General features: G+C 46.5%; 1 protein-coding gene across 1 annotated transcript in view; it reads right to left on the bottom strand.

Annotated features, from left to right (window-relative positions):
- The window catches only part of LOC119440606 (phospholipid scramblase 2-like), a 55525-nt gene extending 47744 nt beyond the window's left edge, over window positions 1–7781 (bottom strand). The window contains exons 1-3 of the mRNA XM_049662981.1: window positions 7768–7781; window positions 6287–6438; window positions 1965–2033 (exon numbers count right to left, since the gene is read on the bottom strand). Of these exons, the coding sequence (XP_049518938.1) occupies window positions 1965–2033; window positions 6287–6438; window positions 7768–7781 (235 nt within the window). The remainder of the gene's footprint in view (window positions 1–1964; window positions 2034–6286; window positions 6439–7767) is intronic.
- Between the last annotated feature and the right edge of the window lie 8438 nt (window positions 7782–16219).

Here is a 16219-nt window from a genome sequence, read left to right as displayed (position 1 = left end):
AGCTGACGGGAACAGAGTGGCTTATACTCCTAAAAATACGTTCGAAAAAAAAAAACACGACACGCACGCCTGTTTTCTAATGCAATTGTCAACAACAAAGCAACAGCCGTAGCTGTAACAAATGCCGCCAGTCATCACGTATATACAGAAGTAACCACTTCCAAGGAACCCCGCTGGGCTTAGTTTACAGCCGTAATCAGGGTTGTGCAGCATGTACCAACCACTGCCGCAGACATTACAATCTACACGGACTCCAAACGCGCTTTCAGAATACTAAAAGCGGGCTCCCCTACCAACCAATTTACATCAAATACATTACGAATACCTTAAAAAACCAATAAAATCATTTGGGTACCTGGGCACGCGGGACTATCCGGAAATGAATGGGCTAACCAGCTCGCCTGAGAAACGCTACTCCGTGCGCTGGATATCCCTCACACAACCCACCCGCTGTTACAACCCAGGCCCGTAAAATAATTAAAGCATTATCAGTAGGACAGATGATTTTTCCCGCAAAATATGCCCAGCGCTCCAACGCAGACAGGGCCACACTTAGAATACAAGTGCAAAACAACACCCTACCCACATCTGCATAGACTCTACCGTGCCCGGGGCTCAGCAGGCTCACTACCTCAAAAAATGTAAACACTACGGGAAACATGCTAACAGAGGACACATACTCTGGCACTGATATCCCAGTCCACCACTCTTCCCCTCAGAAACAAAACTCTCCCTGCCCCCCAACGTCGGGTGGCTGATTCAAGCCTCAAAAACCCAAGAAAAATTTCTTGCGACGCACGTTCATCAAATCGGTACCGGTGAATGCACCAAGCGAGATCCCGGAGTGAGGGTCTTTTATTAATCTACCGAAAACTGAAATAAACTTTTTCTCTCTCTCCAAGAAAACAAAGCGCTGTGCGAGCGTTTTTGGAGCTGTCAAGTAGCGACGGCTCTGACTTGAGCTATTTCGGCTTCACTAGAAACGTTGGTTTCCACGATAATAAAGAAGAAGAATCCGTCGTGTTCTGTCCTTGGTGTCCCAGCTTTCAACTTTCGGCACGAAAAAGCCGAGCAACGCGGAGGGACGGCTCGTCAGCCGACGCAGGCAAAGGCGCCCGCGTTAGGATCTTGCATGTTCAACCCTGGCCATATTATCGAGCCTCCGGGATGCACGTCGACACCGAACGACGCTGGAAGACACCGCCAGGAACATTGAATGTGGATCGGCTTTTACGAATACACAACTGCACGAATGACCACGACGGCGTCGTTTCAGGTGAATATGCGGTGTATATTGGCCATCGCATAATGCCGAGTGGTTGTGCGGCCGGGAAATCCCTGCTATCCAGCATCTTTTCAACAGACTGACTTGCATTTGTCAGCATCAATTCATTCCGTTAATACGCTTCGATGGCTGCCCAATTGAAGTTACCAGATACCAGTTGCAATTCTACAACGCTTTTCACATGGAGAACTTGCGAAAACTCACGTCTGGTGTGCCTTTAACACATTCCACTACGCAACACCTATAATTTCCCATTATGCGGCGTTACTTAATGAAACAACTTGTAGCGCAAAATTCAGAAAAAAAATGTTGAGATAGCGGGGCACGAGTGATGGAATTATCACGCTAAGAATGGCCCGACCACCATGCACACACACGTGTGACGTCACGTTCGCTCTGGCCAGTGCGTTCTGTCCTCAACGCGGCATTTCTAAAAAAAATGCTGAGTTTGATAATAAATTGAGAATTATTTAAGTGCTTCTCTTATCGCTGCTATTGCTTAAAGATGAGAAGTGTGCGCCAATAATTCTTCCAAAAGTATTTGTGTTCGTTTGTAAAATGGCCAGACAATCTGTTTAAGAAGGGAAACCAAGCGCGCAGAAGGAGGAACAAGAACTTCTCTGGTGACGTGTGCTACGAAAAAAAGCACAATGCGCTTCGTAGTACATAGGTAACTCACATGGTTGGGGAGGAGGCGCGGAACCACCTGGTTTCGCTGACTGTGGGCCGCGGGGCGACAAGCTTGCTGCTGCGAAGTCACATGCATGCATATAAACAAATTTAGTGGTTGTCTTAGGAGAGAGAATACCTCAGCAAAAATACCTGACGAATCAACGCTTTCAGTGTTTACACGAAATGGCGCGGTTAGCAAATCGTCAGGCACAGGGACGTTCGGGACGCAGTACAGTAGCAACTGAAGATATCTTGATGAGGACGAATAGCCCTGACGGGGAATTACAATAGGTTGAAAATCAGTATGGTCTTCAGTACTTCAATTCAAGTATATAATATACGCTTTTCTTGTTTAAAGCAAAATAAAATTAAATTTTGAGGTGTACACTCCCCTGTCGAACGGTGGGCCATCGGGGGGGGGGGGGGGGGGGGGTGCTTTATAGCCAAGGTTTCAGGGTTAATTGTGCGCTCCTGGAGTTCTTTAACGTACACCTAATTATGAGTGCTCGATCATATTTGCAAATTCTCCTCTACACTACGTTTGACTGCAACTGCAGTGAAAGCTAGGGCGTGTTCACACTGTACAACAGTACGAGAACCACGCACTGGGCGAACCCTCAGAAAGGTGGAAATGCAGCCTTGTTGCTATGACATACTGCAAGTGAAGCGAAAAAAAGATCACGCGACATTCCACTACTGTGAAGGTGGATTACCAGTGAAACAGTTTAGCACACGACATATAGAGGTGACACAGAATTTAGATCAAAGATATGAGTAAATTTTATTTCTCCTGAATGGCGAAGGCGGTCATACCGAAGAAAGACACACGCACACACACTTTTATTTTGATCGATGGTCTTGATTGGTAGCATTCGCATGGTATACTATCGCCACCTGGGGAGCCCGAGGAAACTAGACACGCGCGACTGGATTACGTCGCTGGGAGAGCTGAAGGAAACTAGATATGCAAGCGCTTGGAACTATGACAAAGAGAGGGCGGAGCGACCGTACACATGGCCGACACGGGTCGCGCGGCGGCAAATCTTAGGGAAACCTTTATTTTCCACCTGAGAGTCGACTGATTTTGAAAGTGGTGCCTATTGATAACTGTTCTACTGAAAATGAATGTCGAAGTGATGAGACTGTCTCACTGACTCGTCCGTGAACGACGAAAACGCACTGCAGGAAAGCCAGTTTACACAAGGGAAATACATCTGCGCATCTGCGCACACAATAGAACATCGGCGCACGACATACGTATCGTAGAACACTGCAGTTTACATTCGCAGTTGTACCAATAAGAACAATGGGAACTGCAACGCCACGCTACCCAGACTGAACTGTGTATATCTGCACAGCATTACGCGCGTCATCCAATGCATTCCCGGCTGTCACCATGGGTAGGCCGCGGGTGCAGCGCACGGAAGAAGAGGCTGCTGCACGCGAAGGTAGGTGCGAGCGCGATCGTGCCCGTAAGACCGATCCCGTGTATCGGCAATAGCAGAGCCTCTGACCGTCTACCACAGCGATCACAAGGCAAAACTGTGCAAGTGTAGAGTCGTCCGTTAAAGTGTGAGTGTGTGCAATCAACGGCTACATGATCTAAAATAAAGGCTATGCAACTTAAGGAAATGTGTCTTCATTCAACTGCAATGTTCAAAAAATACAATCTTAAACAAGCAATCAAATCACATAAGCATCGCATGGGGTCGCTCAGCATTTCTTGGGTTCGTTGCGTGGTCATTGGCTTTGTACTTTGACTTTCATTCAGTTTGCTAGGGAGAAAGCTTCGCGTTCAACCATGTTTCTTTAAGAAAGACGCTTTGATTTTTTTTAAGGACGAGCCTTTCAAGCAAGCCGGAGATTTGAAAAATTGGCTGAGGTTTAACTTTTGTAAACCTAGTTATCACTAGCTCTGTTTGGCTTGGTTTTATAAAGACTAGGCACACTCAGAAGGATTTGGGTGCGAGCTAGTTGGTATGGTTCATTCATTTTAAAACAGCGCAAAAACACGGGACAGCGCTCGTCCCGTGTTCTCCCTTGTCCGTGTTTTTTGGCGCTATTCGAAAATTTAAATGCACTAGGCAAACAGGGTTTCATTAATGCACGCTTCCGGGCTTGGTAAGCTTCTCTATAATGTACTAATCTCGCCTCCCTCTGCTCCGCTGTTTCAGCAGCCAACTTTGCCTTTGCTTGAGATTTCGCAGCCTGACATCTTGGTAATACTACTGGATGAGTGGATTCAGCCTGCCGCTTGCGCTGAAGCGCACGCACAGACGGCCCAGCCGGCGCGTGAGACTGAGTGACCAAGCACCGGCGAAGCAGCCATTAAACCCTCGCACAGTCACGTGGTACCGCAGCGAGAGGCTCCGAGCGAGCGCAGCTGCGACGCCTCTCCACACGGATCACGTGGCGTGACGTCACAGCTGCCACACTTGGGCTCCGGCGGCTCACGCTCCGGCGGCTCAAGGTCATTGCGACGCGATGAATGACGTTGCGAGACATATCGTGGTAGACCTTTCGCTCTAAAAAGGAAATGTTTGTGCGTAGGGGGCCTCAGAAAGGGGCAAGAGCTTGTTCGCGGGGTTGCTCCACAGCTATAGGTATCATACTTGACTTTTTTTGACCTTCATAGGCAACTCCAAACTGCGACTCGTGTTGAGTATATCACATATAGCATCTCGCAACATATAGGCAGTGATGTCTATCGTGTTTTCAGCAGCTATATATGGATATTCTGCACTGATAGAACAAGGCTAAAAACTGCAATGTCACCTGGTCAGTGTGTGTTGGGACAAAAAAATATATATATAGTTCTGTTTCTGAATCGGGGTGTACCTTCTTTTTATAGTTCGCTGATGCGTGTGATAAGGCCGTCTGCATCTGGTGAATGGCGCTTGTTCCTGCTCACAGTATGCAGTCTTCGAGATAGGGCCCAGGCTTGGGAACACAACAGACACGTGCCGCCCATGGAACTTCTCAAACCCGGTGAAACGTGAAAAGTGAATAACAACCATTCGGACCAAGTTCAGTTGCTTCTAACAGGTTTCCTATACTTAGCGAGGGTTTTCTGCTTGCAAAGTCAGTTGTATTAGTGTAAATGCATAACATGGAAACAAACAGAAGCACTTGTAATGTAATTTAGCTGTGTACACAGTGTCGGAAAGCAAACTAGCGGCGCTGTGCACAGGTCCAACGCTCCTAAACTTGAACGAGCGCAGTTTGCAGTTGCTTCTAAGTTCTTTGCGCGAAAATAAAGTGACAAGTCACCGCATTGAATGTCAAAACAGCATATTCTGCTCGTACCGCTAATCTAAACCATGCTATGAAAACGATATGTTGCTTCACAGTTTCCGAGGCAGTTATCATTCCTGCTACCATGCCTGCACATGAAAGTACATAGCGTGAAAATTTCTGGTGCTTAAAGTATTAGTAACACTAATGTTGAGCTAAGACCAAATTCAAATGAAGCTTAAGCGTACATCACTATAATTTATCAAAGCGCCTACCTGAAGAAAGTACACTCTCCGATTTCAAACGCCGGTAAGATATTTAAAATAAACAAAAAGGAAGTAATGGTAATATAGAAGTCAACCTGAGTGAAGTGCTTCGAACAAACCGATATAATATTAGTCTGCTTTTCCCGATGCGGAAGCTTGTTATCCTAGTCGTTCTCCGATGCGCGTCGTCTGCTTCTTTCTAGAAACGATGAAATGATACATTGCTGTCTTTCCACCACGATGACATGCATAATATTACACAACAAAAGCCTTTCGACATCCGTCTTTTTTTTTTTTCATTTTAGAGCTTGTGCACGGAGGCATCACGACGATTTCAAAACTACGGGGCATTCAGTGCATGCCGGGATAGGACACCCTCTTTCGCTTCAAACCTGAACCTGGATCGGCCGTTTCTCAGCGCGGTGGCTAGGTAGCGAACATTTAACTTGAGTCGCGAATAACCAGCGTCAAAATTTTAAATGTGGCGTCAACCCGTGAACAGTCATTGACACCGCCAAGGTAGATAACAAAGGGGACTAGACCAAGCAGGGGTAGAAGCCTCTGCTACAACGAAATCCACCCCACCCTTACTGAATAGTCCTATACTGCATAAAGCGATTAATAACGTTAAGCAAACAATTTTAAACATTATGACATGCTTTACAGTTCGAGGGTACTTCTTTAGCGTCCCACCCAAGTACAACTGAGAGTCGAATGTACACATTCGGTCGCCAAAGCGATCGAGGGCTCTACAATGGGACTCTGCACAAAAAAAAAAGCACGCCGTGCCATTTTTCTTGTCCAATTTGTGCACAGTACGCCCGCTTACCTTTTTGATGAGCCATGGCGTTGACCTTGAGTTCCTGGTTCACGACGCGATTGGCGAATTTGGTTTGTTTTTCCTGTGCTGGTGAATCCGATCCGTGACTTGGGGGCAGATGTTTGCAGCCGACGCCAGTGACACCTGGATTGTAATAATAGCTGCGCGGATAACAAAAGAAAAAGTTAGCTTAATAATAAAAAATAAGTTTTTACTTCTATTCATAGTATAAGTTGAAGTATAAGGAGGATAGTCGACCTTTCAATTGTTTATGGTTGCTTAGAAAGTTCAAGTTGAATCGAAAGCGCAATGAAGCTTGCAAAGCGCCAATATAGCGGCTGGCGTTCCACACGAGAGGGCTTCTTTAAAGTACATTACAGAAAAGGAATCAACATTAACATCAACGATAAAAGGGCCCACATGTTCATTTTCCTTACACGGGCATCTTCTTTCTCCCGCGTTTCATTCTCTAGGAAGGAATCTACGTTTATTGTGTGATTTGGTTATGTGAGATCACTTTGCATGTGAAAATAAAAGGAATACTGGCAATAGAAGACCTCAAGTGAGCGCCTAAGATTATACGGGGTGTTTTATTTTTAGAGTTCATACCATTTTTTACAGCGAAAATGTTAAGGGCTATTTCCCCCAGGATCATGTCCGCGTGTACAAAAAAACTATCATCATCAGCATTGGCTCAAGCGTCGTCGTCGTCTTCCGCAGCTGGCTCATTGGCACTTCGTGCCGTTGGATGTCGTGCCGAGCAGGAGCGCGTGCCGAGCACGCGCTCGTGCCACTGGTTCCATGTTCGTCGTCGTCGTTTGCTTCCACAGCTGGCTGCATTGCCGCTAATCACTCCAGCGTAGAATTTCACTTCTCTTCTGTTGTCGTAATGGGGAGGCCGACTGGACTGGACTGGGAAAAACTTTATTTAGGTCCTGCAGGACGCGCTTAGGGCGTAGCGGGCGTCTCCCACGTAGGTGACCGAGTTTACGGGCGTATGAGCCATTGCTTAAAGGGGTATGAGCCATTCATAAGCAACTGACGACGAGTCCTAACGCGTTTGAGCAACGACGCCGCCAACACGCTCGGGAAAGGGCTCGTCGTCGACGTGCCGATTCTAGAGTGAGGTCTTTTGAAGCCCAGGCGAAACGTCAGCGAAGAGCCGCGGGTCCCGAGTTGCGGGAGCGCGATGTTGAGGCCAAACGTCAGCGTCGTCTTGCCCTCCAAGACCCGACAACGGTGCCGCAACGCTAGCGCCAACTTCCCCGGTGCGACGGCCAGGTTTCAAGAGAGTTTCTCAACCGGAACGTTCATGATGGACATGTTCGGTTTAGTATGGCCGCTCCGATAGCTTCGCGGCCGTGGTTGTTGATCATCGCGGTCGCGTACTCAACTCAACATCCGTTGGGAAGGTGTCTGCCTCCGCAGCAGAGCAGGTAGAAATAGCTCTAGCGATGAAGAATCCTTCGCGTCCTGAGATATTCACTGACTCCAGGGCTGCCATCCGGGCCTTCGCATCGGGGGTGGTCTCCAGGAAGGCTGCCGCTATCCTCAGTTCGGGGGCTGCGGTAGGCTTTCACACAATTACCTGGTTCCCGGCCCACATGGGCTTAGGCGTTCATCCGTCAGTTTCCAACTTCAACGAACTTGCCCATAACCGTGCGCGAGAAATCACCTGCCGCGGCGGTCTGAGTGGGTCCGCAGGCGGGTTCGCGCAAAGCTTCAGGGATCAACTTGGCACCTTTCACGAAGTTACGTCTCACTATCAGCTGTAAAGGCGGAGGTACACCCTCTCGCACTCCAAGCTCACTAGACCGCAGTCGTCGGCTCTCCGGATGCTGCAGGCAGGTTCGTTTCCGTCTCGTAGCACGTTTAGTCACTTTGTTGAAGGCACAGATCCACGATGCCCTAGTTGCGGGGCGGATAAGTGCACACTCGTTCACATGCTCTGGCAGTGCCCGGCGTTACGTGGCGCCAAGTTCAGCACAGAGCTGGACTGTTAGAGGGCCCTTAAAACCGGCAAACCCTCAGTCCAGCTCCCGGCATGTCAGGAGGTCTGCGAACGGGCGGAGGGCCACGGTCTTCCAGTACCGGCGCGGCCAGCAACCCCGGTGGAACCCCCTTCGGGGCTTTCTGATTGGTGTTCTTCAGGACCAAATAAAGTTCATTTCACCTCACCTTACCACATGCCCAATCGGCAGGGGGGGGGGGGGGGGGCAATAACCACTACAACAGACCCGCCATAGTCACAGCTTCGCTGGCTGCCATCTTCACAGTAGTGGAAGGGCTCTGAATTTTTTAATTCGCATTTGTCAGGTAGCACAATTCTAGTCCTAGAGCTGCGGACATTGCCTGCACGGGAAATCGAGATGCGTAATTGAGTAATACCAAAACTTTGCTACGCGATTTTTACCTAGCTACTTTATGATACTTACTGCAATTTACAAATTGTAGCCGGTAAATTTGCAAAGCGTATCCTCTTGGAACAAATCCTGAGCGTGGCACCAGTTTCTAGATATGCGCATCCAACTTGTGGCGGCAAAATGACTTGTTCCATTAACTTTTATTTCGATAGCAATTATATGGACACTCCAAGTGGATTTCTGGCGCCGGCGTCGCCGTCGCCGTAAGGTTCCATATAAAGTCCAAGAGCGATAAAATCGTCGCCGCGCGCCGTATGCTGTATGTGCAAGTGAAAGCGCGCGAGGGACGCGCGCTTTCAGGGAGAGCGAGCGCACGGTGGAGAGTAACCGCGACGTCTTCCGTCGTGCGAAGGGCCGTGGGGGGATGAAAGGGTGGGAGGGAGGGGAGGCGACGTTTAGCTGCGGCAACAAATGCGTATCATGCGACCGGGCGCAGGGGAACTGGCGACTCAACCTCCCACGCGAAAGGAGGAAAGCGGGAAGGCAGCGCGCGAAGGAGGCGGTGCGGCTTCTACTCTGCCAGCATCTGTGTACTTGTGCTTTGCGCGGCTGTGGGCTGTCGCACGCACCGTATCTTGAAAGCGATCTCCAGACGGCTCTGAACTTTGTATGCGCTGTGCTTACTCCGCTCAGTTTCCGTTGAAGCGATAGACTGCACTAGCCTTCGCTCGCTGCTGCGACCGCGCTTGCTCACGCCAGCGTTTTGACAGTGGTTGTCTGCAGCCATCGAGTGTGATCTATTCATGTTTGCTTGTGCGCGCTGACACCATGCTTGTTAATTCAGTTAGTAAGCGAATGTGCCCAAGTTTATGCAGCCGATAAAACTACTATCTTTACTCCGTACAGGTCTCTACTAATTTGATATCGCAGTTGATGCTTCGTCTTTCGGGTGAAACTGCGACCTTTCTTAATGCGGTTTGCATTCATATGATACTTCAGGCACTTTCCAGTGTCTATCTGCCTGTCGGTCTGCCTATGTAAGCCATTTTCCTGCCAACTTTGGTAAATGGGTAATCCACGCTCTAATGGATAGACATTTGGCTGCTGTGCTGAGTGATCCGAATTCGAAACCAGCTGTGGAAACAATTTGGGTCACTGTAGGTATGTGAGAGTGGGTATGTGCCACCCTTTCGCTCCAGCTTGTATTACTGTGTATGTGCTACTGTGTATGCGCATTAGGTATGTGCCGCACTTCAGTGTACCTCTTTGACACCAACTTGGGTCCCTGGGTATGCGCGAATGTGTTGCGTCACTCTTTATTGAACCTCTATCACGCGAAATTGAGTCGTTGGGTACGTATCAGTGCGTACCAACAGTACTTCCACGAAAAAAAGGATTAAATGTCTCCGGTGCAGAGCGGAATTGAACCCGCGCCATATACATGGCAATCATATTTGGCTTTCGCCTATGGCAGATAGCATAACTCTTGGCCTTGAGCTGGATTATTCAAAGAGGCGAACATTACTGGCACGAGAAATTGAAACATATATTCAGCTAACTAACAAACGTTCACTAATCTGTTTCCTAATTAATTACTTTACGGCACATATTGCAATTTACGAATTGTAGCCGGTGAGCTTGCAAGACGTATCCACTGGAAAATGAATTATCCACTGGAAAATGAATTTCCAGGATGACACCAGTTTCGAGATAGTATTTCTCCAAGTGTGGAACGACAAGCATAGGCCTTCCAGTTACTTTTGCTCTTCAATGCATACAGGAGCGTGCATTATTGCGGCAAGTTTGATGGCGCGTATCTGCAAACTGGCGTCATTCTGAAAATTCGTTACAAGCAGATACGCCTTGCAAGCTCGCTGGCTACGATCCATAAATTGCAGTGTGTGCCATAAAGTAAATTATTCTAAATATAGTTAGTGGATTTCTGTCAATTAGTTGAATATGTGTTTCGATTTCTCGTGCAAGTAATGTACGCCTCTCTGGATATTCCCGCTCAATGATTAGAATTATGTTATCTGCAACATGATATTTTTTATTGTTTTGAACTCAAAAATGATCACCCTGTATATTTGGACAATCTTGTCCGAATGTATGCTCACACATGCTCCAAGCGCGCACTTCGCGGTGGCGCCACTAGATTGCCCAGCGTGTCCAGAGAGAAACACAAGAGACTGGCAGCATAGATGCCTCAGGCATGAAGCGTCTCTTTGGCGGCAATACGGCGTGATGCTACGTACATAGCTTCCCTAATAATCGCATTAACGTCGGCATGGACTATGGGATTGGTTCTGCCCAAATTTGTTTTTCGTCGCGGGGACAGATGGCGCGCCTGTTTCATTGCAGTGACATCGCGAACTGTCCCTGTGTTACTATAGCTATACGCCTTCATTCCTCGATATCGAGTAACAATCTTAAGAAGACCACCGAGACAACGCTGGAACTTTGCTGCCCAGGTGAGATAAAGCGCAGAGAAATTCTACAGCACCACTTCACTTACCGGGAAATAAGTAAACCAATTAGAAACGGCTAGCCGTACAGCCGAAGCGGGACAGGTGCTCTCTTGCCAGGCGATGTCCAAATTTTCATTGCATCCGGAAGTTTCCGGCAAATCTCTAAGAAAAAAAAACGACTATTGCAGTAAACTGACCTCGTATATCCCGCATACCTTTCGTCTAGAAATTGCAAGCCATGCAAAGGGTTTGTAAGTGAGTGGAATGCACTATTTATTTATTTATTCATTCATTTACCACATTGGCTATTCAAGCAGGAGTACCGCAGTTGGTCAATGCGGTATAAAAGTTTCTTATTGTTTTCGTTTTAGACAACGTAACTTTTAATAATTGCCTGTAATGTATAGAACAGTTCTCATCCCTGAATTTTATTGCTCGAAGAAGTTGACAATAATTGTACAATAAATTGAAATGCATAATTCAATAATATTCAAAACTTCAATAATTATGTCCTAAAGTAATTACGTTATCGCACATATTCGCAGTTTAAGAATTGTGGTCGGTGAGTTGGCAAGGCATATCCACTTGGGACTAATTTATTAGATGTCACCAATTTCGAAATATGCGCCCTTAGACTTGCGGTAGAAATGCACTGTTTCTCTTGCTTTAAAAACAAACACCGTTTTAGGCATTGAAGTTCAAGAGTAACTAGACCGCCAATGTAATTCGTCGAAAACTTGGGGAAATATCTCTAAACTGTTGTCATTTTGACAATTACTTCCAAGTGTACACGCTTTGTGAACTCACCGGCTGCGGTTCCTAAATTTCAGTATGTGTCGTACAGTACTTATAAAAATAATGTTAGAATTTTGCTATTTCTTCCAATATGCATTTCGGTTTCTCATGCAAGTAATGTCCGCCTCTTCAATGTTATCAGCGAATTCCAAGTGGACAATATTATAGCCCCTCGAATCCCTTTACACTTTTCTTCTAAGGAGTGATTTACGACTTACTGTAGCCGTAGATAATCTTTTTCAAGTATCTCCTCTGCTTATGACGCGTTGCTCCCCCGCAGTCCTTTTCCTCCTACCATGGACAACAGTCACGTCTACTGTAGAGCGATGTTCGCTTCATGCAATGGCTACTCAAGGCCAACTTCTTGTGCATATCGTGCTTTCTTTGATGGCAATGACTGCGTTTTTTTTTTATCCGCGTCTAAAATGATATAAAAGCGGGAGAAGCTCAGAACATATTCCTCCTTTGTAAATTACGTTAACCTATAAGAATATCACAGACATTTTTCTCAATATCGGTGGAGAGAATAAGTCACAACCGCGGCTCGCGCGTTGCTTTCCATTGCGTGTACCGAGGAGCGAAGGTTTGAGCTGTCGCCTTCAGCCACAAGGTATATTACTCAGCCCGCCCCATGCCAAAAAAGAAAGGAATTTCAAGGCTTTACAGGCCGAAATCGCGATCCGATTATGTGGTACGCTGTAGTATGAGGGGGGGGGGGGGGGGGTTGGGCTCTCTGGAATAATGTGTACCACGTGGAATTACTTAACGTGAACACCGTGCTCTGCACAAGAGCATTTTTGCATTCCACCCCCCCCCCCTCCCCCCACGACCTTGAGCTCAGCGGTGCCACATTATAGTACATTCTGCGTGTCTTACGCGTGCTCGTCCCCGCTGTCAGACTCAACGCGAGACACGTGACTTATCGCTGCGAGTCGAAATCAACACAATGAGATCATCGGAGGGGGGGGGGGGGGGCGGAGGGGGGGGGGGGATTGGGAACGTTATCAGCGTGATATGACCGCGCTCCTAGAACCGTTCATTGTGGTGAATTAAAACACCGCTGAGATTTTGCCAATTTAATGCAACCAACGTTTCTCTCATTTTGTTGCTTTCCTAAACTAGGCAGCAGCTTCAGTCGTAAGTGAACGCAAAAGTAAAATGCGCTAGTCCGCATGCGTGTCACTACTTTCCGTCCTAAATTTACAGTAGCCTTTTATTGTTCAGAACATAGACTGAAGCGTCATCCCAGCCTCGCAGGTGGTAGTGAGTCACCAGTCAATCAGCAGTGGCTCTCGAAGAACATGTAATCCTGAAATAAAATCGAGCACCAGTGAATCAACGCGCACGTAAAGATGCAACATAGCACAGTACGAAAAGTGCAGCCGCCACCACAAGCACACGTAGCACGTCTTTTTTTTTTTTTTTTTTTTTTTTTTTTTTTTTAGATCTTGTCACGCTGTTTTCGAGCAACAGCGTAGAGATTTAGAACATATGTTGAGCTAAATCGTAGCAAGGTATTGCAGAATGCACTTTTCGTAAATGTAGTGATGATAAGAGAGGCTGCTTGTTGACTTTTCAGATAACAGCATCAACTACTGCCGATATGAGCCATAAAACACACGATGGATTTATTGTGTCGTCCACTTTTGAACCAAGATATCCCCATGGCAGTGTAACATGAATTCCACCATCAGTTTTTCAAGTAAGTTATCCACACGTCACGTAAGAAAGAGAGGGCTCGCATTGACGAGAAAAAGCTCTCGAGCCAAATTCTCACAAAGCTTTGAGAGTGCTTTGTCATTGGCTAACCGGCTTCGCTAATGCTATGTCGAGCATCAGGATTGGCTGATGCTTTTTTTTTTTTTTACGACCAACTCTAGAGAGAGATTTCTGGGAATGCGGACCCTGAAGTTGGAACTATTCGTAAGAGGATTTTCCAGCATATCGTAATGAAGGCATACTATTAACGAAGGTGATGAGCCCATGACGAACCGCACCTAGGAACGAAAAAGCCCTGTTGAGCCCTGCAGCTTTATTTGCATTTCTATCTTATATTTCCCTAATTGCTATAGTATTTCTCGTTTATTTATTGTTTGTATGTGTATTACTGTATATGGTGTACACTGTCCTGCTGTACCTGCCCGAAGTGCCTCACGGAGAATGGGCCTAGTCAGGAGACACACTCTCCTTTTGCCCCCTTCGTGGGTATTTTGTGAAAATGCCCAAATAAAATGAAATGAAATGATTCATCCTCGTCATCCTCATCAGCCTATTTTTATGTGCACTGCAGGACGAAGGCCTCTCCCTGCGATCTACAATTACCCCTGTCTTGCGCTAGCTGATTTTAACTTGCGCCTGCAAATTTTCTAACCTTATCATCCCACCTAGTTTTCTGACGTCCTCGACTGCGCTTCCCTTCTCTTATGGATTTGGCATGACTTAAGTAGCAGAAATAAGTAGGAAAATGGAGGCACAAAATGATCTGAATTTCTGACATCTTGATATCCAATATCCCGCAAGCTTTTCGGTTGTGCATAAATGCCGCCTAAGGAATGTTTTGCCCAAGTTAGTAAAACGTTATGTAATGCGTTTCAGCGAAGACCTCAGATATTTCCTAATTATGAGTGCCATCAATATAACGGAGTTATTTTTTGCGTAATACGTGATTCGGCCCGGCTGTTATCAGATAGTGAGCGGTAATCATCGATAAAATCTTTATCTAGCAGTAACTTTTAAGTTAATACTTAAACTTATGGCGTTCCGCAGGGCACAGTACTCGGCCCCCTACTTTTTTTTTTTTTTTGCTATGCATAAATGACATTATGAATGTGTTTAACACCCGAGTACAAATTCGTGTATTCGCTGACGATTGTTTTTTTTTTTTTAGAGAAGTTAGCTGCATTAGGGACCAATGTGACCTTAATTATAACTTAGGCAATGTGTTAAAGTGATGTGAGCAATGGGGAATGCTTCTTAATGCAACTAAATGTGTCTATCTCCCCATAACACACAAAAATGTCCCCTTAGATTACACTTACAATTTAGCTGCAGCACCTTCACTAAAAGTAGCCTGCTATAAATATTTAGGTCTAACAGTAGCGAGAAACTTATCGTGTAACTTTCACATAAATAACATCTTCTCTGTCGCTTTCCGGAAATTATGCCTTCTACGCCACAAACTCAATACTGCCCCGCGTAGCGTTAAACTGCTCTCTCACTTTTCCTTAATTAGACCAAAACTTAGACCATAGTTCCAAAATCAAAAAAAAGATGGCTGACTAATGGAGTAGCACACGAGGAATAAGGATTATAAACAGGGATAAGGTGCCTCAGAAAGGCTGGCCAACGTTTCGATAGGAGGACCTATCTTCGTCAAAGGCGGCCTCGTCATCCTCGGCGGGTTAGTTTTAAAGGGTTAGTGGAGTGACGTCACGTCGATGTCCGCTGTGGCTGTCTGTAAAGGGGGAGACTGAAAAGAAAATGAGCGCCGGCGCTTGACTGGCTAGGCGCGGTTTCTAAGACGAGGGGACAAGAGCGGGAGAGCGAGAAAGTGACAAAAAAAATTATATATATATATAAAAAAAAAGAAAAGAAAACCACCGTCAGAGGGGGTTGGGGGAGCGAGAGGCGAGTGAGCGTTCGGAGTAGTCGTGGTCGGCGTGCGTTTGGGGTCCCTGAAGAGCCGGTCAGTGTGCAGGTCACAATACGAGTTGAAAGCATGACTTGAGTAGCGTAGCATCAAGGCATCGGGTAATTTTGTGGTTGACAGGGAGAAGCTTGGTCCGTCAAGGGACGTTAGCCTCACTAGTTCGCCCTAGGCGTCGTCGCGGCGAGACCTTGAGTGGTCAAGGCGCCGAAAAAGGTATCCTGGCGTCTGGGATTTTGGACAGTCTCGGTGTGGATCTCGTGTGGAGAGAAAAAAAAAGGAAAACGCGCGTTTGAGGGAGAAAAAAAAAACGGCGCAGGAGGGTGACAGTGTAGAAAAAATATAATCAGAAATTTAAACCTGGGGGGGAGACACGTGTATATACTTGGAAAAGCGCTCGTGTGGTTGATCGGAACTCTCACACAACAATTATCATTAAGAACCTAGAAAGAATTCAAAGAAAGCCGTACCGGTTTGTTTACATTAAATTTTGACTACTGACTCCCCCACTGCATTACTAACCGCAAACGGCATTGAACTATTACATATTTGAAGAAAGAAAAATCCACTAGAATTTCTTTCAATGTTGATTAATCATAGGCTAACTTTAGACACCGCAACATACGTATCCCCCTTGATAAGCACACTCACTTGACCCCACTACTCTCAT

The sequence above is a fragment of the Dermacentor silvarum genome, chromosome 2 (assembly GCF_013339745.2).
Source record: "Dermacentor silvarum isolate Dsil-2018 chromosome 2, BIME_Dsil_1.4, whole genome shotgun sequence".
In the NCBI taxonomy this organism is placed as follows: domain Eukaryota; kingdom Metazoa; phylum Arthropoda; class Arachnida; order Ixodida; family Ixodidae; genus Dermacentor; species Dermacentor silvarum.
Note: the sequence above shows the minus strand (reverse complement) of the source record. Positions and strands in the feature narration are given on the sequence as shown.